Consider the following 23,799-nt stretch of genomic DNA (forward strand, 5'->3'; position numbering starts at 1 on the left):
GCAAATTTCTAACGCGAGCTCGCTTTAAAACTCTGCACTATACGTACCTTGTAATGCAGGATTAATGGACTGTATATTTCGGATTCCAAATGCGTTCAAGATGGCTGGAATATTCGGTTCGATTGTACCAAATGTTTAGCTCAGAGGGGCTCCGCCGCTGGGAGTAAAACACCCGTGCGTGGAGCAGTGAACCATAGGGTGATATGTAAAAAAGATAAATAAAACACAAGGGTTTTTCTTAATACCAATTAACTATTTATTGCTAGTTTGGTTGGTAACGATATTACCTTTGGCAACAATATGCCTCTCCATGCACAACGATATGTGCTGCAAACGATATTGCGGGTGTCGTCTGTCCGAATGACAGCGAAATACTACTTGATGTCTAAAGTAGGCGGCAAAACCAGTGACAACTAATTAGTATTTAAAATGTCAAAAGCGCTAGCACAAGGTTGCAATAAAGCGTATCGCGTACATGTTAATGACTAAATAAGGACAAAACCAGGGTCTTTAAAAACCAATTTTTAATGCAATTCTAAATTAAACACAAGGCATAGTTATTAAATTTGGGTAGTTATTTTCCTTTGAGGATAGAAAGAAGACCACATCGTTTGATGGTGAATTGTATGGTTTCAAAGTCACACACTGCAGTAAGCTTTAGTGGTTTTGGTGTTAAATAGAGCCAACGATTGATAGTATTTAGTGCGATAAAAGAAACCTTGTTCTGTATTTTCACGAAAATACAATGTGGGGATGTCCTGTTATTAAACAGAGCAGTTTCACAGGAATATGTGCTTGAGTCGTGAGCAATGCTGACTTGTAATGTACTGCAAAGATATATGTCGCTCTTTGCTACAATGCATTTATTGAATTGATTTGTATTTAATGTCAAATATTTATCACAGTGGCTGCTTACAGCAATATATTCAATATTGGATGTTATAGCAATGGCCGTGTTGTTTATCTTGGTTGGTATAGGGATGACCTTGAAGAGCTCAAAATGCTGCTGGCTCACTAATGGTAGTTCTATTATGAAGATGACATAATTTTGTGTTACTGAGCCCTTGATGCTTATGATTTTGTATAATTCCAGCAAATCACTATCTTCAACTGGTAACGAACGACCGATGGGGAGATGACCATTTATCTTAGATATCTCCATTCGTAACTGTTTTGTTGTGAGGAGTAGTGGACTTATTTTACCATTATTCGATTGCGTGGGGGCAGTGATCAGCTCTGCATCATAATTTGTAAGTCTGCGCAAAGGGTATTTAATTGAATCCCCAGGGACATTAGTTTTTGGTCGTTTCGTATATTTGAGTTCTCATCTTTTTTAAGCTCTGAGAAATGCAACTTCATACCATTCTTGTCTTGCTTAAGAACATTAATTGTTGAATCTATTATCGAAGTTTGGTTTTTGAGCAGCAAATGCTAATAATCCTCGTTTTGATTTACATTAGCTATCTTTTCAGCCATTTGTTCTGCGTAATCCGAGTGCAGGACTCCAAATAAAGCATGAGCCATATTCCCCACAATATCCAGTGCAGCTCTTCGGTTTCTTCGTGGAGATAAAAGGTCTGATTCTTGAATAAGATTATCCCAGGTGTGCTGAAGTTGCTTACAGAGTATTGAAAATGTTGCTATACCCGTTTCCAGAATCATGTTTCTTTCGGTCTGAGATCGTAATATATAATGAATTTCCAGTTAGCAGTTACCAATATTGTTGGCCCTAAGCCTTCGATATACAATCGTGGGTTGGGAGAAAACTCTGTGACATTGCTCGGAGAGGCAGCAAAAGAAGCAACAAAATAAGAAGTGTACTGAAAATTCCTTGGGAAGCATATGATACTACCTTCCGTTTTGGCTGCATAGTATTGTCTTCTGATGAGGATTTGCTCTATTGTGTTGTTGGTTTGTCATATTCAGTTTGGCTTACGTATAGATCATTAAACAGAGGTGCCAATCTATGAATTGGAAATCCTCTATGCTGTTTTGACGTCACAGACCCTAATAAGCCCATCATCTCCCTGGTAAATTCGGTTGATTCTTCCCAGTGGCCAATCTAATACAGGAGTATTATCGTCTTTGAAAATAACAAGCATGCCTTCAATAACGTTTGGTGAAGGAGACTTCCATTTTCCCTTTGTTGTAGTTAATGTAAATGTCTTTGCGACCATTCCTTCTAAAATTTGTGTTTAATTTCTGATGTTATTTTACACCTTGCATCCAATTCTAATTTTGGGAATCGTCGCAATGGACACAACTTCCATATGAATGGCCTTAGTTGCAAAACAGCAAAATACTGCAATATAATTTTGTGATCGGCCCAAAGTAGTCAACTGCAGACGTAATGAATGGACATCGTGGCGTTACTCTATCAGCTGGTAGATTTCCCATTAATTGTTTAAACAGTGCTGGCTTAGCCTTGGTGCACCGTATGCATTTGTGCACAGTACTGCGTGCGACTGATTTCCCGTTGATAATCCAGAACTGTAGCATTTGCATCAACAACCCGACCAAAACATGATTATGCGATAAAATTGCTGGGTGTATTGCCTTGAATGGCAATGTGTAGTTCTCCAGACGACCACCTACACGCATTACCTGGTATTCATCCAAGAATGGATGAACTACACTGAAAATATTTCACTTTGTACAGTTGGTCCACCATGAAGAATGTCGTTGACTGATGAACCGCTGGATGTTTTAGCTGATGCATCAAATACTACTCGCAACTTTGTAGTCGAACTTTCCGGTTTCAACACGCAATGATGAGGCATGACGTAATGTTCATCGGGAATATCATCTTCCAGAATTTCTTCCATGTGGCCCAAAGATTCATATTCTTCCATAAATTTTATTGTATTCTGCCCTTAGTTCTGGCTTAAGGTTTAACTGTTTCCTAATGACAAAAATCGATTGAAGGTCATTGTTTATGGTAAGCGAACAACGAATCTACAGTCCTTGTTTTTTTGTACGTTTTTTAGGAAATGATCTTCACAACGTTTCTCACTTAACTATAGTGCACGTGCTGAAGTATTTGCTTCTTCGAGTTTCCAGAAATTTTCAATGAGCTCATTTGTTGTTGGATGTTCTGGGATAAATGCTGCACAAATAACCAAGTTGTTGTCGTTGTTTTCCTGTAATTTACCCGTTACAACCCAGCCCAAAGCTGTATTTTGTAGAATTGGCAAGTTTTTATTGATTCTAATTTGTTGTGGTCGCATCAGTTGGTGATAAAATTCTGCTCCGATCTGCATATCTATTTTGTCCATTTGATTGAAAAATGGATCTGCTTATCAGGAAGATTCCAATCTGATGTGTTGAATGATTTTGTAGGTAGTAAAATTGCCTGAGCATGCATGTAACTCTAAATTTATACGAAGGGTTGAGTTGTGAGCCTTCCGATCTATTCCTTTAATTCGTATAGAAGGATCTGTACAGTCCAACGATGGCTTGTTTAGCACTCGATTTGTAACCAGTTTTACTTGTGATCCAGAGTCTAGAAGAGCACGAAATATTGCGGTACGGCCAATGGTTCCTATCACCTTTAAAATGCGTGTTTGTTGCAGCTATAAATGGGACTTTTTTTTTTGGATTCGACGAATATTCGGAGTTTTGTGACGACGAAAGTCATTTCATTTGTCCCCACTTTTTTGTTGTTGAATTGTCAAATTTATTTGTGTAAATAATTAAGTATTTATATAAATATGAATTTTCAAAAAAAAAAAAACCGTCCTTTTATTTCCAAAACTTAACCAACCCTCCTCATAGTTATTTAAATCAACTTCTTGTTTGGCATTGATTTTAACACTGGCCATCGAGCAATATTGTTAGATCAAAACACAACTGCAATGCCAATGCATTAAACCAATGCATAGGCAGCCAACAACAAGCAAGCATCACAACGATCGATTCAACCAAAGCATTGCGCCAATGCATAAACACACAACAACAAGCAAGCATGGCACAATGCATAAACGCACAACAACAAACAAGACACACTGGGCATTGATGTTAAGGAATGGTAGTGGAGACCGGACAATGCAGACATAGCATAACAACAAAGGCCATGCACGACAGTGAACCATCGTTCGATGATGGCAAAGCGAAGGCATCGAAGACAACATTTATAACTGTTTTGTGTAACAACAAAAAGCTTTGCCATAGAAAGTTATCGTTCGGTAACTCGCGTTCGCCAGCTAGATTTTAACCCTTGAGGTGTATAAAGCCCTTGGGTTCTTCGGGTCTCTTCGCTTCTAAACCCTTGAGGTATCGTAAAGCCCTTGGGTTCTTCGGGTATTAACCCCTTGAGGTGTCATAAAGCATTTTGGTTCATCGTTTTAAAGTCCTTGAGGTGTTAGAGCCCTTGGGTTCTTCGTATTTCCCCCCATTGAGGTGTCGTAAAGCCCTTGGATTCTTCGTATTTCTCCCATTGAGGTGTCGTCAAGCCCTCGGGTTCTTCGGGTATTAACCCCTTTAGGTGTCACAAAGCCCTTGGGTTCGTCGTTTTAAAACCCTTGAGGTGTTAGAGCCCTTGGGTTCTTCGTATTTCTCCCATTGAGGTGTCGTAAAGCCCTCGGGTTCTTCGTATTTCATCCCCTCGAGTTGTCGTAAAGCCCTTGTGTTCTTCGTATTTCATCCCCTCGAGGTGTCGTAAAGCCCTTGGGTTCTTCGGGTATTAACCCCTTGAGGTGTCGAGGGCTTGACGACACCTCAATGGGGGGAAATACGAAGAACCCAAGGGCTCTAACACCTCAAGGACTTTAAAACGACGAACCCAAATGCTTTATGACACCTCAAGGGGTTAATACCCGAAGAACCCGAGGGCTTTACGACACCTCAAGGGGTTTATACCCGAAGAACCCAAGGGCTTTACGACACCTCAAGGGGTTAATACCCGAAGAACCCGAGGGCTTGACGACACCTCAATGGGAGAAATACGAAGAACCCAAGGGCTCTAACACCTCAAGGGGTTTAAAACGACGAACCCAAGGGCTTTGTGACACCTAAAGGGGTTAATACCCGAAGAACCCGAGGGCTTTACGACACCTCAAGGGGTTGATATGGATGAACCCAAGGGCTCCAAACACCAAGGGCTTTATCACCTCAAAGGGTTAATAACCAATTTCGACTTTTTATTTTGGACTCCAACCGATGTGGGGGATGCACATGTTGAGGGATGAAAAACAGGTGCTACAGCTGACAACAACGATTTTGACGAGCTTGCCTGAGCTTTTGCAGTCAGAACCGGAATCGAACTATTCGGTTTTACTGACACGCGATGTAATAACGTGTGATGACGTTGACCACATTTCGAACAACTACTTTTACTAGTACAATTTTCTAGTTTATGTCCCTTTACCAAACAATTTATGCAATGATCGTGGCATTTTACGAATGCAAACGTATTTGCGGGGGATAATTCCTTAAATTTTGAGCACAAATGAAGCCGATGGATTTTCTCTCTACAAAGAGAACAGATTTTTCCAAATGATGGGGAATATGAACATTTGGAGTTGGACTTCATATGCAAAGGAATTGATTTGTCTGTATAACTTTCCAGACACACGAGCGTGTTTATTCGCTCTTATAGGAAGGTGTCTAAATCTTTCCACGAATAAGGAGCCGATTTGTTTTTAATGCCTTGTTCCCACAGTAACTGCGTTTCTTTTGGTAAACGTTGAAGTCAAAGAAACACCGGATCCCATTGATCTGTGGGAACGTTGTAAGTCGACATTGAATAAATGCAACTATTGATTCCCCGTCGGATCTCTTTTAGACCCGATGCAGTTTCTTTTACAAAAATTTGAAGAGGAGAGGAGGTTAATGGAAACATTATATTTACACTCTGCCAAATGCAGATATTCCTTAGTAACCTTTTCTGAAATTTTTAAGTTTCGTAACGACTTATGGACCGGTTGCCATAACTTTTCTAGATTGCTCTTCTTTTCCTCTAATATACTAATATCTAAAGAGTCACCTTTTATTGCACCGATTTCTGCACCAAATTCTGTCAATGCGTCAGTGCTCTTATGAAAGTCTGCAAATGAGCGAATGCCATAATTATAATTAGAAACGCCGAACAATTGTTGAAAAAATACAAAAATAAATAAAATAACAATTTGCCAAAATGACCGTGTATAGGGAGTATAAATTTATTAAAAGATAAAAAACAACAATCAAAAGTTTAATACACGATAGTATGAATGTTATTCTAACTTTAATAAGAACAATAATTCTACACCCAATACCAACTACTATAACAAACAGAGGTGACCAACCAACGTAGTGTAGCTATTCAACCTAAACGGACACGACAGAAAGAGGAATAAAGAAAAGTATTCCTCCGTTTGTTATGTTCATTCACTGATCTAACAAATCACAACGAAAAAGCAAGCAGAGATATTGGTGGATGATCAAACAGAGTTGTTGTTGTTTGCGACAAACAAAACAGCAAATGAATTTGACCATGGATGGACAACATCATTTAATATTGCATTAAAGCGGACAGACCAAACAAAAATAATTATATTTAAATCTTTGCTTTATATAGTAAAGCACGTCAAACTAAGAACTAGCAACGACGATATTTTTGTTGGTATCAATGAAACGAAATATTTAATGTTTTGTTGTTTTACATGAACCAAAACAAAAGGAAAAATAGCAAACGATTTTTGCAACCAATTTATTTTTGTTTTGATTATGATGCTGCCGAATGCAAGCATCCAAATTAAAACACAAACAAAAGATGTGACGTTGTAAAACGACCTTTGTACCTAAACAAACCGATTGTTTGTTGTTGTCGCGGCAAATTTCTAACGCGAGCTCGCTTTAAAACTCTGCACTATACGTACCTTGTAATGCAGGATTAATGGACTGTATATTTCGGATTCCAAATGCGTTCAAGATGGCTGGAATATTCGGTTCGATTGTACCAAATGTTTAGCTCAGAGGGGCTCCGCCGCTGGGAGTAAAACACCCGTGCGTGGAGCAGTGAACCATAGGGTGATATGTAAAAAAGATAAATAAAACACAAGGGTTTTTCTTAATATCAATTAACTATTTATTGCTAGTTTGGTTGGTAACGATATTACCTTTGGCAACAATATGCCTCTCCATGCACAAAAATATGTGCTGCAAACGATATTGCGGGTGTCGTCTGTCCGAATGACAGCGAAATACTACTTGATGTCTAAAGTAGGCGGCAAAACCAGTGACAACTAATTAGTATTTAAAATGTCAAAAGCGCTAGCACAAGGTTGCAATAAAGCGTATCGCGTACATGTTAATGACTAAATAAGGACAAAACCAGGGTCTTTAAAAACCAATTTTTAATGCAATTCTAAATTAAACACAAGGCATAGTTATTAAATTTGGGTAGTTATTTTCCTTTGAGGATAGAAAGAAGACCACATCGTTTGATGGTGAATTGTATGGTTTCAAAGTCACACACTGCAGTAAGCTTTAGTGGTTTTGGTGTTAAATAGAGCCAACGATTGATAGTATTTAGTGCGATAAAAGAAACCTTGTTCTGTATTTTCACGAAAATACAATGTGGGGATGTCCTGTTATTAAACAGAGCAGTTTCACAGGAATATGTGCTTGAGTCGTGAGCAATGCTGACTTGTAATGTACTGCAAAGATATATGTCGCTCTTTGCTACAATGCATTTATTGAATTGATTTGTATTTAATGTCAAATATTTATCACAGTGGCTGCTTACAGCAATATATTCAATATTGGATGTTATAGCAATGGCCGTGTTGTTTATCTTGGTTGGTATAGGGATGACCTTGAAGAGCTCAAAATGCTGCTGGCTCACTAATGGTAGTTCTATTATGAAGATGACATAATTTTGTGTTACTGAGCCCTTGATGCTTATGATTTTGTATAATTCCAGCAAATCACTATCTTCAACTGGTAACGAACGACCGATGGGGAGATGACCATTTATCTTAGATATCTCCATTCGTAACTGTTTTGTTGTGAGGAGTAGTGGACTTATTTTACCATTATTCGATTGCGTGGGGGCAGTGATCAGCTCTGCATCATAATTTGTAAGTCTGCGCAAAGGGTATTTAATTGAATCCCCAGGGACATTAGTTTTTGGTCGTTTCGTATATTTGAGTTCTCATCTTTTTTAAGCTCTGAGAAATGCAACTTCATACCATTCTTGTCTTGCTTAAGAACATTAATTGTTGAATCTATTATCGAAGTTTGGTTTTTGAGCAGCAAATGCTAATAATCCTCGTTTTGATTTACATTAGCTATCTTTTCAGCCATTTGTTCTGCGTAATCCGAGTGCAGGACTCCAAATAAAGCATGAGCCATATTCCCCACAATATCCAGTGCAGCTCTTCGGTTTCTTCGTGGAGATAAAAGGTCTGATTCTTGAATAAGATTATCCCAGGTGTGCTGAAGTTGCTTACAGAGTATTGAAAATGTTGCTATACCCGTTTCCAGAATCATGTTTCTTTCGGTCTGAGATCGTAATATATAATGAATTTCCAGTTAGCAGTTACCAATATTGTTGGCCCTAAGCCTTCGATATACAATCGTGGGTTGGGAGAAAACTCTGTGACATTGCTCGGAGAGGCAGCAAAAGAAGCAACAAAATAAGAAGTGTACTGAAAATTCCTTGGGAAGCATATGATACTACCTTCCGTTTTGGCTGCATAGTATTGTCTTCTGATGAGGATTTGCTCTATTGTGTTGTTGGTTTGTCATATTCAGTTTGGCTTACGTATAGATCATTAAACAGAGGTGCCAATCTATGAATTGGAAATCCTCTATGCTGTTTTGACGTCACAGACCCTAATAAGCCCATCATCTCCCTGGTAAATTCGGTTGATTCTTCCCAGTGGCCAATCTAATACAGGAGTATTATCGTCTTTGAGAATAACAAGCATGCCTTCAATAACGTTTGGTGAAGGAGACTTCCATTTTCCCTTTGTTGTAGTTAATGTAAATGTCTTTGCGACCATTCCTTCTAAAATTTGTGTTTAATTTCTGATGTTATTTTACACCTTGCATCCAATTCTAATTTTGGGAATCGTCGCAATGGACACAACTTCCATATGAATGGCCTTAGTTGCAAAACAGCAAAATACTGCAATATAATTTTGTGATCGGCCCAAAGTAGTCAACTGCAGACGTAATGAATGGACATCGTGGCGTTACTCTATCAGCTGGTAGATTTCCCATTAATTGTTTAAACAGTGCTGGCTTAGCCTTGGTGCACCGTATGCATTTGTGCACAGTACTGCGTGCGACTGATTTCCCGTTGATAATCCAGAACTGTAGCATTTGCATCAACAACCCGACCAAAACATGATTATGCGATAAAATTGCTGGGTGTATTGCCTTGAATGGCAATGTGTAGTTCTCCAGACGACCACCTACACGCATTACCTGGTATTCATCCAAGAATGGATGAACTACACTGAAAATATTTCACTTTGTACAGTTGGTCCACCATGAAGAATGTCGTTGATTGATGAACCGCTGGATGTTTTAGCTGATGCATCAAATACTACTCGCAACTTTGTAGTCGAACTTTCCGGTTTCAACACGCAATGATGAGGCATGACGTAATGTTCATCGGGAATATCATCTTCCAGAATTTCTTTCATGTGGCCCAAAGATTCATATTCTTCCATAAATTTTATTGTATTCTGCCCTTAGTTCTGGCTTAAGGTTTAACTGTTTCCTAATGACAAAAATCGATTGAAGGTCATTGTTTATGGTAAGCGAACAACGAATCTACAGTCCTTGTTTTTTTGTACGTTTTTTAGGAAATGATCTTCACAACGTTTCTCACTTAACTATAGTGCACGTGCTGAAGTATTTGCTTCTTCGAGTTTCCAGAAATTTTCAATGAGCTCATTTGTTGTTGGTTGTTCTGGGATAAATGCTGCACAAATAACCAAGTTGTTGTCGTTGTTTTCCTGTAATTTACCCGTTACAACCCAGCCCAAAGCTGTATTTTGTAGAATTGGCAAGTTTTTATTGATTCTAATTTGTTGTGGTCGCATCAGTTGGTGATAAAATTCTGCTCCGATCTGCATATCTATTTTGTCCATTTGATTGAAAAATGGATCTGCTTATCAGGAAGATTCCAATCTGATGTGTTGAATGATTTTGTAGGTAGTAAAATTGCCTGAGCATGCATGTAACTCTAAATTTATACGAAGGGTTGAGTTGTGAGCCTTCCGATCTATTCCTTTAATTCGTATAGAAGGATCTGTACAGTCCAACGATGGCTTGTTTAGCACTCGATTTGTAACCAGTTTTACTTGTGATCCAGAGTCTAGAAGAGCACGAAATATTGCGGTACGGCCAATGGTTCCTATCACCTTTAAAATGCGTGTTTGTTGCAGCTATAAATGGGACTTTTTTTTTGGATTCGACGAATATTCGGAGTTTTGTGACGACGAAAGTCATTTCATTTGTCCCCACTTTTTTGTTGTTGAATTGTCAAATTTATTTGTGTAAATAATTAAGTATTTATATAAATATGAATTTTCAAAAAAAAAAAAAAAAACCGTCCTTTTATTTCCAAAACTTAACCAACCCTCCTCATAGTTATTTAAATCAACTTCTTGTTTGGCATTGATTTTAACACTGGCCATCGAGCAATATTGTTAGATCAAAACACAACTGCAATGCCAATGCATTAAACCAATGCATAGGCAGCCAACAACAAGCGAGCACCACAACGATCGATTCAACCAAAGCATTGCGCCAATGCATAAACACACAACAACAAGCAAGCATGGCACAATGCATAAACGCACAACAACAAACAAGACACACTGGGCATTGATGTTAAGGAATGGTAGTGGAGACCGGACAATGCAGACATAGCATAACAACAAAGACCATGCACGACAGTGAACCATCGTTCGATGATGGCAAAGCAAAGGCATCGAAGACAACATTTATAACTGTTTTGTGTAACAACAAAAAGCTTTGCCATAGAAAGTTATCGTTCAGTAACTCGCGTTCGCCAGCTAGATTTTAACCCTTGAGGTGTATAAAGCCCTTGGGTTCTTCGGGTTTCTTCGCTTCTAAACCCTTGAGGTGTCGTAAAGCCCTTGGGTTCTTCGGGTATTAACCCCTTGAGGTGTCGTAAAGCCCTTCTTCGGGTATTAACCCCTTGAGGTGTTAGAGCCCTTGGGTTCTTCGTATTTTCCCACTTGAGGTGTCGTAAAGCCCTTGGGTTCTTCCGGTATTAACCGCATGAGGTGTCGTCAAGCCCTTGGGTTCTTCGGGTATTAACCCCTTGGGTTTTTCGTATTTCAACCCCTCGAGGTGTCGTAAAGCCCTTGGGTTCTTCGAGTGTTAACCCCCTTGAGGTGCTTTCAAGTCCTTGGGTTCGTATATCAACCCCTTGAGGTGATAAAGCCCTCGGGTTTTCTTCGTTTTTCATCCCCTTGAGGTGTTTGAATTCCTTGGGTTCGTATATCAACCTCTTGAGCTATTCCAGCCCTTCTGATTTTATCGTGTTTTTAATCCCTTGAGGTGTTAGAGCACTCGGTTTCTCCGTTATTAACCCTTGAGGTGATAAAGCCCTTGGGTTTCTTCGTTTTTCATCCCCTTGAGGTGTTTGGAGCCCTTGGGTTCATTCATATCAACCCCTTGAGGTGTTCCAGCCCTTCGGGTTTTATCGTTTTTAAACCTTTGAGGTGTAGTATTTCGCTAACCACAGGAGGATAACCAGCACCAGGAGAGCAAGAACGTCCTTGGTACCACTAAACTTGCCGCTTTATATACATATATATGTATATCGTAAAGCCCTTGGTTTCTTCGGGTATTAACCCCTTGAGGTGTCGTCAAGCCCTTGGGTTCTTCGGGTATTAACCCCTTTAGGTATCGTAAAGCCCTCGGGTTCTTCGGGTATTAACCCCTTGAGGTGTCGTAAAGCCTTAGGGTTCTTCGGGTATTAACCCCTTGAGGTGTCATAAAGCCCTTGGGTTCTTCGTATTTCATCCCCTCGAGGTGTCGTAAAGCCCTTGGTTTCTTCGGGTGTTAACCCCCTTGAGGTGCCTTCAAGCCCTTGGGTTCTTCGTATTTCATCCCCTTGAGGTGCCTTCAAGCCCTTGGATTCTTCGTTATTAACCCCTTGAGGTGATAAAGCCCTCGGGGTTTCTTCGTTTTTCATTTCCTTGATGTGTTTGAATCCCTTGGGTTCGTCCATATCAACCCCTTGAGGTATTCCAGCCCTTCGGATTTTATCGTGTTGTTTAATCCCTTGAGGTGTTACAGCCCTCGGGTTGTCCGTTATTAACCCATTGAGGTGACAAAGCCCTTGGGTTACTTAGTTTTTCATCCCCTTGATGTGTTTGAATCCCTTGGGTTCGTCCATATCAACCCCTTGAGGTATTCCAGCCCTTCGGATTTTATCGTGTTGTTTAATCCCTTGAGGTGTTCCAGCCCTTCGGGTTTTATCGTTTTTAAACCTTTGAGGTGTAGTATTTCGCTAACCACAGGAGGATAACCAGCACCAGGAGAGCAAGAACGTCCTTGGTACCACCAAACTTGCCGCTTTATATACATATATATGTATATCGTAAAGCCCTTGGTTTCTTCGGGTATTAACCCCTTGAGGTATCGTAAAGCCCTTGGGTTCTTCGGGTATTAACCCCTTTAGGTGTCGTAAAGCCCTCGGGTTCTTCGGGTATTAACCCCTTTAAGTGTCGTAAAGCCCTCGGGTTCTTCGGATATTAACCCCTTGAGGTGTCATAACGCCTTTGGGTTCGTCGTTTTAAACCCCTTGAGGTGTTATAGCCCTTGGGTTCTTCGTATTTCCCCCAATTGAGGTGTCGTAATGCTCTTGGGTTCTTCGGGTATTAACCACATGAGGTGTCGTCAAGCCCTTGGGTTCATCGGGTATTAACCCCTTGAAGCTTTTGTACTCACAACCATTGTATCACCTACAAAATCATTCAACAGATTTTAACCCTTGAGGTGTCGTAAAGCCCTCGGATTCTTAGGGTATTAACCCTTTCAGGTGTCGTAAAGCCCTCGGATTCTTAGGGTATAAACCCTTTCAGGTGTCATAAAGCCCTCGGGTTCTTTGTTTTTCATCCCCTCGAGGTGTCGTAAAGCCCTTGGGTTCTTCGGGTATTAACTCCTTGAGGTGTCGTAAAGCCCTCGGTTTCTTCGGATATTAACCCCTTGAGGTGTCATAAAGCCTTTGGGTTCGTCCTTTTAAACTCCTTGAGGTGTTAGAGCCCTTGGGTTCTTCGTATTTCCCCCAATTGAGGTGTCGTAAAGCTCTTGGGTTCTTCGGGTATTAACCACATGAGGTGTCGTCAAGCCCTTCGGTTCATCGGGTATTAACCCCTTGAAGCTTTTGCACTCACAACCATTGTATCACCTACAAAATCGTTCAACACATTAAATTGGAATCTTCCTGATAAGCAGGTCCATTTTTCAATCAAATGGACAATATAGATATGCAGATCGGAGCAGAATTTTATCACCAACTGATGCGACCACAACAAATTAGAATCAATAAAAACTTGCCAATTCTACAAAATACAGCTTTGGGCTGGGTTGTAACGGGTAAATTACAGGAAAACAACGACAACAACTTGGTTATTTGCGCAGCATTTATCCCAGAACAACCAACAACAAATGAGCTCATTGAAAATTTCTGGAAACTCGAAGAAGCAAATACTTTAGCACGTGCACTATAGTTAAGTGAGAAACGTTGTGAAGATCATTTCCTAAAAAACGTACAAAAAACAAGGACTGTAGATTCGTTGTTCGCTTACCATAAACAATGACCTTCAATCGATTTTTGTCATTAGGAAACAGTTAAACCTTAAGCCAGAACTAAGGGCAGAATACAATAAAATTTATGGAAGAATATGAATCTTTGGGCCACATGGAAGAAATTCTGGAAGATGATATTCCCGATGAACATTACGTCATGCCTCATCATTGCGTGTTGAAACCGGAAAGTTCGACTACAAAGTTGCGAGTAGTATTTGATGCATCAGCTAAAACATCCAGCCGTTCATCAATCAAAGACATTCTTCATGGTGGACCAACTGTACAAAGTGAGCTATTTTCAGTGTAGTTCATCCATGAATACCAGGTGTACATGAATGTACCCAACATATTTTAGATGTTGCTATTTTTTTTGCCCAACAATGTGCGTGCTATTTATTTGGCGCACCACTGTACCGTAGCGGTACGCATTTAATATGCACACATACATGCATACGCAAGCGGTACCAAACTATTATGTATTTACAAGTCTTCGTTCTCTTTTCCAGTCAGCATTGGAAAAGTCAAAGCAAAAATGCAGTTGGTGACGGCTTTGATGAGAACGAGATATTCAATCGAAGTTTTGCGTAAAATCGATCAACACGATACTTGACCCCGCCGCCGTGATAAAGTGAAGTGAAAGTTAAATTTTAAAGTACAAAAAAAAATCAAAAGAATTTATCGTGAATTGTGATATTATTTAAAACCTAAAAATAATACACTTATTTTTAAACCAATACTTACCTTTGAAAACTATACTTACCTTTGAAAACTGTAATTAACTAAAGTGAAAATATACTTACCCGTGAAATACTATACCTGCCCTTGAAATTGTAACCTTTACTTACCATATTAAAACCCCAAAATTAAGTGAAATAAAGTGAAATAAAAAACTAAATAAATTGTTTTAAAAAAAGAAGGTAAAAACATTTTGGTCCTAGTCGAGCCGAATAAGTGTGGTTAAGGAAAAACTTAACATTAACAAATTGTGAGAGTGAAGTTTAACGAATTTAGAAAAATTCTTGCAACAAAAAAGAACGAAGAACAGTGAAAATTTTAAGAATTGAAAAAAGAGACTAGTGACAATTAACACCAAATATAGACACTTCATATAACAAAAATATCAAACGCAGTACACGGTACGGAAAAAATAACAACAACAATAACAAGAAAGGTGAAAACTGGGATAGGAGAAAGCGGACGGACAGACGTAAGCTGAGAAACCCAACACTTTTTTGACACACACACCCTTTACCAAGAAGATCAAAGTGAGTACAAATACAGTTTTTTCTACACAACCAGAAAGCATTGGAGGAAATTATTCGAAAACAAATACAAAGACCCTCGTGCTTTCTTTGGTTCCCAAATCATTTGACACATTGACACCTTTTGTAAATCTAATTTGGGGACCCTTTGCCTATCTCCTTGCCTTCATACAAATGGAGAAGAACATAAATTAATGGGAAAGACTCTATTAACAAAATATATACAACTTTGTCCGCCATAATTTTTTGGAACAAATTTTTTGGAATTTCTGGAAAACAATTGGAAAATAGTTGGAATTTTTTGGAATTATTTGAAAAAATCGACTCACACATCGAAACACATACTTTTATCGCCATATTAATTTGGGAAATTTATAAAAAAAAAAAAAAAAAAAACTTCGAGAATGGAAAATAATCTCAATCCTAAAGAGGTTCAAATTTTTTAAATAACAAAATATTCAAAAGAAATAAAATTTCGTTTTGACACCAGCCAATATATACAAAAAAATATATATATACATTTAAAATTTTGCAAATTCTAAAAAAACATTTTTGTAATATTGAATAAGATTTTGATTTACGAAAGATAATTTTCGGCATCTTTAGTTGGCTGAAATACCATTTTGAAATCTTTTGATATTTTTCTCTACGGTTGACTCCAAACCATTAACAAAATTGTTTGCTGTTGTTTGTACAAACTGTGTTTGGTTGACAGACGCCAAAAGGTTTAATGTTAGTTAACCTAAAAATTCTACCTCAGCACATTTTATTATCTTGTGAAAATTATAAGACACATAATTTATACATAACGCCATATTGGTTTCCAAATACATAGCATTTGGGACTGGAAATAAAAACTCAGCACTAAAAATATTTTGCAAATAGAAGTGTTAGGTGGATAAGCGTTAAAAATTGACGGTTAGATAACCTCACCTTAACCTCTTAACCCATCTTATCGCACCATAAAAAATATTGAAAAACATTTTTATTTTTCAAAAGAACCTGATGATTTGAATGCAATCATATTCTTAAGTATTTTTTTGCTCTTTACGACCCTTGAAAGCTATTTGTGTTGAAAAATTTGGAAATTTTTGACCCAGAATGATTTAATGCAGAAACGGTTTGCTGGGATATCACGATTTATTGGCTGATTTTTTACTCAAACTTTTGACTTGAAATCAAAACCCATATATTTTTTGAAATTTTGTCAGCGTTAAAGAGTAACACAAAAGAGATTTTAACGTACTTTTGTTTTATATACAAGACGTTGTTTTTCTTTCTTGCCTGGACAACCCAACACACATATTTTCTTAAATTTTTTTCTTGGATTTTTTTTTCTTTCGAATTTTGGCCAAAGGTTATTTTTTTTGCACCCTTTAACTATTTATGGCGCTCTTTTAACAAAATATTTGCCAACCAATATTTTGAAACCCTACAAGAAAATCTGATTCTTTGATTCGATTTACTCTACAAATAACCCTGTTGTCGTTAAATTTATTGGGAATAAACAACGAAGTTTTGCTACGTCAAAATTTGTCGATACTGTTTTTTAACCCAAGAACAAAGCGATTGGTCCTCATTATTGGGCGACTTTGTCAACTTATTGTCAAAACAACAATTTTTCTAAAGTCAGACCCAATTCACTACAATTATGGACAAAGTAAATCGGGAAAAATTCACTAATTGCGTTAATGATCTGCAAGATTATGCATCGATCTTAAGCATAGCAAACTCAGAAGACGACACTTATAGATTAGAGGCATCGAGAGTTCAGTTAGATTCGATTTATGATCAAGTCAAAAGAGCGTATGTGGAATGCCGGGATTATGCTCCTCAAGAAGGAGAGAAACCAGTTGATAAAAATAAATTAAGGAGTCAATATATGGAGGCCATTAATTCATATAAAAATGCCCTAGGGGAAATTAATGGCCAAATCCAGACAGCTAAGCAGAGAGAATCAGAAGAGAAAATGAAAAGAGAAAGCACACTTACGCCCAAGATGAGCAATGATGCTGAATTCACTCCGATTTCTCGATTGCCACCGTGTGACACAGAAATTTTTAAGGGAGGATACAGCGAGTGGCCGACGTTCCGAGATCTTTTTTCAGCGATATATATAAAAAACACGAAACTAAGCAATGTTGAAAAACTCTTTCATTTGACACAAAAGACGGCAGGAGAAGCGCGAGATGTAATCAGTCATGTCCCACTTACGAATGATGGGTTCGATTTGGCGTGGAAAAATCTTACCGAGCGTTATGAAAACAAAAGAATGCAGGTAAACGAGCAGATAAAAATCCTCTTTAACCTACCCCACGTCACATATGATTCAAGTAGCACAATTCAAAAACTTCAACGCACCATGAATAGTTGCATTCAGACTTTAGAGACTCTAGAAGTAGATGTAAAAGGCTGGGATCCAATCCTTATTTATCTTTGCTCCTCTAAATTGCCTCGATCTTTCTTAGAAGAGTTTGAAAATTCATTAGAAAATATCAAAACACTGCCTACTTGGGAGCAACTAAATAATTATCTGACCCACAAATTTACAACTCTAGAATCTGTGGGGAATATTAGACCCACTAGCATAAAATATGCTCAACAAAAACCAGAATTTAGTAAAAAACTGAAATTTGCAAGTAGTTTTCAGACCAATACATGGTCCAATTCTCAGTCACAAGGGGGTAAACCCAGTAAACAAACTTCGAATCAACCGCCAAGAACTCAAGTCACACAGAATTGTCATCTTTGTAAATCAAATCATTTTATAAAGGATTGTCCTCGATTCATAGAAAAGTCAGTGAATGACAGAATTCATTTTGTAAAAGTTTCACACCTTTGTTATAATTGTCTTTCTTCAAATCATGGCGTTAAGGAATGTAAAAGTCGGTTTGGTTGTCGGTCTTGCAATATGAGACACCATTCCATGCTACACAAGGGAACAGAGAACCTTCAAATAAGCAAAAGTAACAACATAGCTAGAGATGAAGTACGTCCTAGTACTAGTGCTTCAGCTCTTAACACAACAGTACAGTCCACAGAACCAGCAAATACTACAGCTCTGACCCTCCAAGAACATAGAATTTTCGAACATAATCCTAGAGCAACTTTGCTTTTCACTGCAATTGTACAAATCCAGTTTAGAGGACAATCATATGATGCCAGAGCAATTATTGACCCTGGATCTCAATCCACCTTTATCTCAGAAAAACTTAAAAACAAGTTGAATTTGCCAACTAAGAAAAATCTTGTTCATGTTACGGGACTTAGTCAAATTGTCTCGGAAACTTCTACAAAATCTAGCCTTTTCACTCTTCGTTCTCGTTTACACCCACAGTTTGAGCTAGACGTATGGGCGCCAGTTTTAAAGTCCCTTCCGTCCAATTTACCTCCACAAAATATTGAAAAGACTAAACTTACAAATATTAGGGGCCTTAACTTAGCAGACCCTACATTTCACATAAGTCAACCAGTCGATCTCCTTATAGGGATGGATATAGGACCCTTAATATTTACAGTGGGTGCACCTATAAAATTGCTTGACTCATTCTTAGCACAAGACACTGTATTCGGTTGGATAATAGGCGGTCCAATACCCGAAACCCATGGAAATGATCATAACGTTTCCTTGTTCAACACAACTTCAATTGAAAAGTTCATTACACGTTTTTGGGAGGTGGAAGAGCCCCCAAAAAGAGTTTTGAGGTCAGAAGAAGACTCCTTCTGCGAACAAAATTACCAACGAACAACAAAGAGAAATAAAGATGGGAGGTATATTGTTACCCTGCCCTTTAAAAATTGTGAGGAGTTAGGAAATTCTAGAAATATAGCCCTCGCACAGTTCTTTAGAATGGAGAAAAAGCTGTCAAAGACTCCCGAAATCAAAGACTCGTATGACAAAGCGATATTAGAATACCTAGAGTTGGGACACATGAGAAAACTTTCACTCGAGGAAATAGACCCAAAATTATTATTTGCCGCATCATGCGGTCATCAAACCAGATCGGTTAACAACGAAACTTCGTGTAGTTTTTAATGCCTCAAGTCCCACTTCTAATAGAAGAAGTCTAAATGATAATCTTTTCGCTGGGCCAATATTACAGCAAGACCTTGTTCTACAAATACTTAAATGGAGGTTCTTTAAATACGTTTACAATGCTGATGTTACTCAAATGTACCGTCAGATTTTCTTAGATAGAAACCAGACTCGTTATCAAAGAATTCTCTTTAGGAAATCTCCTTTTGACCCAGTTGAAGATTTTGAACTTTTGACAGTCACTTTTGGAGTGAACTGCGCACCTTTTCTAGCGCTCCGCACACTCATGCAATTAGCAGATGACATTAAAGACACATACCCTAAGGCTGCTAAAATTATCTTACAAAATTTATATGTTGATGACGTACTTGCGGGAGACCATTCGATTGAGGAAGCAATTGACTCACGTAAAGAATTAATTTCTGCATTTGACTCTGCAGGATTTCAACTTAGAAAATGGACTTCAAATGAGCCCAAAATAATCAAAGATTTGCCAGAGGATCAACTTTTACCACTCAATTGGCTAGATTTATCTGAAAATGCGTCCACTAAGACTTTAGGTATCAGATGGAAGATCTCAGAAGATTGTTTTTCAGTTGCATGGCCTTCTATCGAACACCAGTCAAATTATACAAAGAGAGAAGTTTTATCTATAATTGCCAAATTATTCGACCCATGTGGTTGGCTAGCTCCGATAATCGTGGTTGCTAAATTAATTATGCAGCAGATATGGCTAGACAAAATCGAATGGGATGATACTTTAAAACCTATGACACTAACAAATTGGCAGAATTTCGTAAAAAACACAAAATCAATAGACACTCTTACTATTCCAAGATGGATCAAATACACTCCAAGTAATCAAATTGAAATTCATGGATTTTGTGACGCCTCAGAGAGCGCATATGGTGCCGCTGTGTATATTCGTGTCGAACATGCCAATAATAGTGTTGACACTTTTCTCTTAGCATCCAAAACTAGGGTAGCACCAATTAAAAAGATTTCGTTGCCACGACTTGAGCTTTGCGGAGCTGTACTTCTGTCAAAATTAACCCACTCCATAATAACAAATCTTCAAATTTCAAAAATTGAATCTTGTTTTTGGACGGACTCCACAATTGTTTTAGCTTGGCTTAAAAAACCGCCTTGCCACTGGAGCACTTTTGTTGGAAACAGAGTTTCCGAAATTATAGAAAACGTTGGAAATGAGCGATGGCGTCATGTTGATTCGGATGCTAATCCAGCTGATGTCGCAAGTCGTGGATGCTCACCGTCCGATTTAAAAACACATCATTTGTGGTGGCATGGACCACAATGGTTAAAATACAAAAAAGGTAGTTGGCCTTCGAATAAAATTCCGATAGATACCAATTTAGAAAAGAAACCAGCTAAAGTACTGACACTTGCAACCATTACTGGTAACGCCAAAGAAGAACTTATAAACAAAGATCCTTTAAAAAATTTCTCAAAGTTACAGCGAGTTTACAGAACGTATGCATTTGTTATGCGTTATTCCAAACGGCATTTAAGAGCTTGTCCCGATTTTTCTCAAGAAGAGATTCGACACGCTAAGCGTCTAGTTATCATGGTTACCCAAAAATACTATTTTGAAACAGAATATCAATTACTAAAAAGAAAGGCGAAACTTCCACCTAGCAGCAGTCTGGTGACTTTAAATCCGTATCTAGACACAGATGGTCTTATAAGATCAAATGGTCGCCTTGTACAATCCCCTGCGTTAACATATAATGAAAGATACCCCATTTTGCTACCCTACATTTCCAAATTGTCGCAATTATTGGTCGAATTTACACATAAAGTAACTTTACATGGGGGAAATCAACTCATGTCTCGAATCCTACGTTCTGAATTTTGGATATTCAAATTAAAAATCTTAATCAAGAAAACAATCCACAACTGCAAAATTTGCAACTTATATCGAAAACACAATCAAAATCAAATTATGGCTTCTCTTCCGCCTGAGCGTACTTCACTTGCAAGACCCTTCTACAATACTGGGGTTGACTTTGCGGGTCCTTTTAATATAAAGAACTTCACCGGACGTGCTTGTCTTGTTACAAAAGGATACGTGTGCGTTTTTATATGTTTTGCTACCAAGGCAATTCACTTAGAAGCAACCAGCGATCTGTCCACAGAATCTTTTTTAGCTGCGTTCGCTCGATTTATAGGTCGAAGAGGATGTCCCTCCTGTGTATATTCAGATAATGGAACGAACCTTGTGGGTGCCGCTAAATCCCTAAAAAAGGGCGCAGCAGAATTCCTTAGAAACTTTAGAACTCTCGCCGTTAATCAAAATGTCCATCAAAACTTGGAATGGAAATTAATTCCTCCGGGCGCTCCACACATGGGTGGATTGTGGGAGGCCGGTGTTAAATCCTTTAAGACTCATTTACGGAAAAGCTTCCCAAGTCTTAATTATACCTTTGAAGAATTTACTACCATACTGATTCGTATAGAAGCTTGTCTCAATTCAAGACCCTTGAGCCCTGCTAGTGACGACCCTAATGAAATTGCTCCCTTAACCCCAGCCCATTTCCTCATTGGAGCTCCTCTGCTCGAACCAGCAGAACCTGACATTTCCGATTCTGATATTTCGTATCTTAATCGTTGGAAGCGACTCAAAGTTATATCCCAACATTTTTGTCATAGATGGAAAAATGAATATCTAAGTGAACTTCATAGAAGACACAAATGGAAATATCAAAAGGATAACTTAAAGAATGGTGATCTAGTGGTCATAAGGGATGATCGGTTGTCGCCAACAGAATGGAGATTGGGACGCATTGTCAAAACTTACCAGGGGGTCGACAATAACATTAGAGTTGTAGACATTAAAACTTCCCTTGGCATAACTAGCCGACCCATTACAAAAGTCGTCAAACTATTTACCGACTGACTAGTCGGACCCCCTTCAAAAAAAACTTTGTACTCCTCTCTCTTTTTTTTACAGAAATGGCGGCCTACCTCCCAAATCAAGAGTGGGAAGATGATGAGGAAGTGAGACCCCCAAACAGGCGTCAGCAACAAAACCGCCCCCAACAACAGCAAGTATCACCAAACAGGCGTCAGCAACAAAACCGCCCCCAACAACAGCAAGTATCGCCAAACAGGCGCATTAGCGAGTCGCAGCAACACCAACGAAGAAGGCAACAATCGAGGAGCAGGTCTGGTCAGCGAGAGAGTAGACGAGAGCGGCCGAGTTTCTGGCAGTACTCATGCGGGCTGTGTCAGGACGACCATGCCATAAATACATGCCCCAGGTTCCGAGAACAGACACCGTACCAGCGGTATGAAACAGTGGAGAGGAGAGGGTACTGCCGCAATTGCTTGGCAAGGAGTCATTTGGCACCAGATTGTACATGTTTAACCGGTTGTCGAAGATGTGACCATCGACACCACACTCTCCTCCATGGAGCTCCGCAGCTGGACAACACGTTGCAGCCTGCGCCCATAGTAATACCACCATTTTCTTGGGATTTAGTTTTTGTTCCAACCGCCTTGGTACGTGTTGCAAGTGAAGGTGTTGACACCTGGAAGACAGTAAGAGCGTTGATTTGCCAATCGGCATCCATGTCAAAAATTGCATACTCCGCGTTCCAAAGACTTGACCTTAGATCATTTATCTACAGAAACAGACGATTTGCAGCGTTCAAAATCATGGCCAGAAACCCAAACAACACTTGGGCTTTAAAGGTAAACGCTTTGATATCAGATGACTTGCCTCGAAAACCCTATTCGGACCCATTACTTGAAGACCCAACTTCCTACTTTACGCAACAAGCTCTCGCTGACCCAGACCCCCGCAGCAACATCCCAATAGACTTGGAATTGGGCGCAGATACCTACTCAGTCATTCGACAAGATGGTTGTACTCCTGCCGGAATTGGTGACGTCCAGGCGTTCCAGACCAAACTAGGATATGTATTTTCAGGCCCTATAAAAAATATGCCCACTAATTGAACTCATTTGATTCACAGATATCACGGCGGGGGAGGCATGTACATGAATGTACCCAACATATTTTAGATGTTGCTATTTTTTTGCCCAACAATGTGCGTGCTATTTATTTGGCGCACCACTGTACCGTAGCGGTACGCATTTAATATGCACACATACATGCATACGCAAGCGGTACCAAACTATTATGTATTTACAAGTCTTCGTTCTCTTTTCCAGTCAGCATTGGAAAAGTCAAAGCAAAAATGCAGTTGGTGACGGCTTTGATGAGAACGAGATATTCAATCGAAGTTTTGCGTAAAATCGATCAACACGATACTTGACCCCGCCGCCGTGATAAAGTGAAGTGAAAGTTAAATTTTAAAGTACAAAAAAAAATCAAAAGAATTTATCGTGAATTGTGATATTATTTAAAACCTAAAAATAATACACTTATTTTTAAACCAATACTTACCTTTGAAAACTATACTTACCTTTGAAAACTGTAATTAACTAAAGTGAAAATATACTTACCCGTGAAATACTATACCTGCCCTTGAAATTGTAACCTTTACTTACCATATTAAAACCCCAAAATTAAGTGAAATAAAGTGAAATAAAAAACTAAATAAATTGTTTTAAAAAAAGAAGGTAAAAACACCAGGTAATGCGTGTAGGTGGTCGTCTGGAGAACTCCACATTGCCATTCAAGGCAATACACCCAGCAATTTTATCGCATAATCATGTTTTGGTCGGGTT

The 23,799-nt window shown here is 38.8% G+C and overlaps 1 protein-coding gene across 2 annotated transcripts; it reads left to right on the forward strand.

The window, feature by feature from the left end:
• Positions 1-14,166: 14,166 nt before the first annotated feature.
• On the forward strand, positions 14,167-23,502 carry LOC131804466 (uncharacterized). 2 transcript variants are annotated; one of them, XR_009343150.1, is made up of 3 exons: positions 14,167-15,050; positions 22,055-23,195; positions 23,281-23,502. XR_009343150.1 is itself a non-coding variant. In XM_059127389.1 (2 exons), exon 2 carries the CDS (start codon positions 22,057-22,059, stop codon positions 23,062-23,064), a length of 1,008 nt encoding a protein of 335 aa, XP_058983372.1. In that variant the 5' UTR covers positions 14,167-15,050; positions 22,055-22,056; the 3' UTR covers positions 23,065-23,502. The 2 variants fall into 2 exon arrangements, 1 of the variants encoding a protein (XP_058983372.1); XM_059127389.1 differs by having other exon boundaries at positions 22,055-23,502.
• The last annotated feature ends 297 nt before the right edge of the window (positions 23,503-23,799 follow it).

The sequence above is a fragment of the Musca domestica genome, unplaced genomic scaffold (genome assembly GCF_030504385.1).
Source record: "Musca domestica strain aabys unplaced genomic scaffold, Musca_domestica.polishedcontigs.V.1.1 10, whole genome shotgun sequence".
Taxonomy (NCBI): domain Eukaryota; kingdom Metazoa; phylum Arthropoda; class Insecta; order Diptera; family Muscidae; genus Musca; species Musca domestica.

What these genes read in the sequence shown, in the direction of transcription:
- LOC131804466 (XM_059127389.1), top strand. Translation starts at nt 22,057, where the DNA reads ATGGCGGCCTACCTCCCAAATCAAGAGTGGGAAGATGATGAGGAAGTG.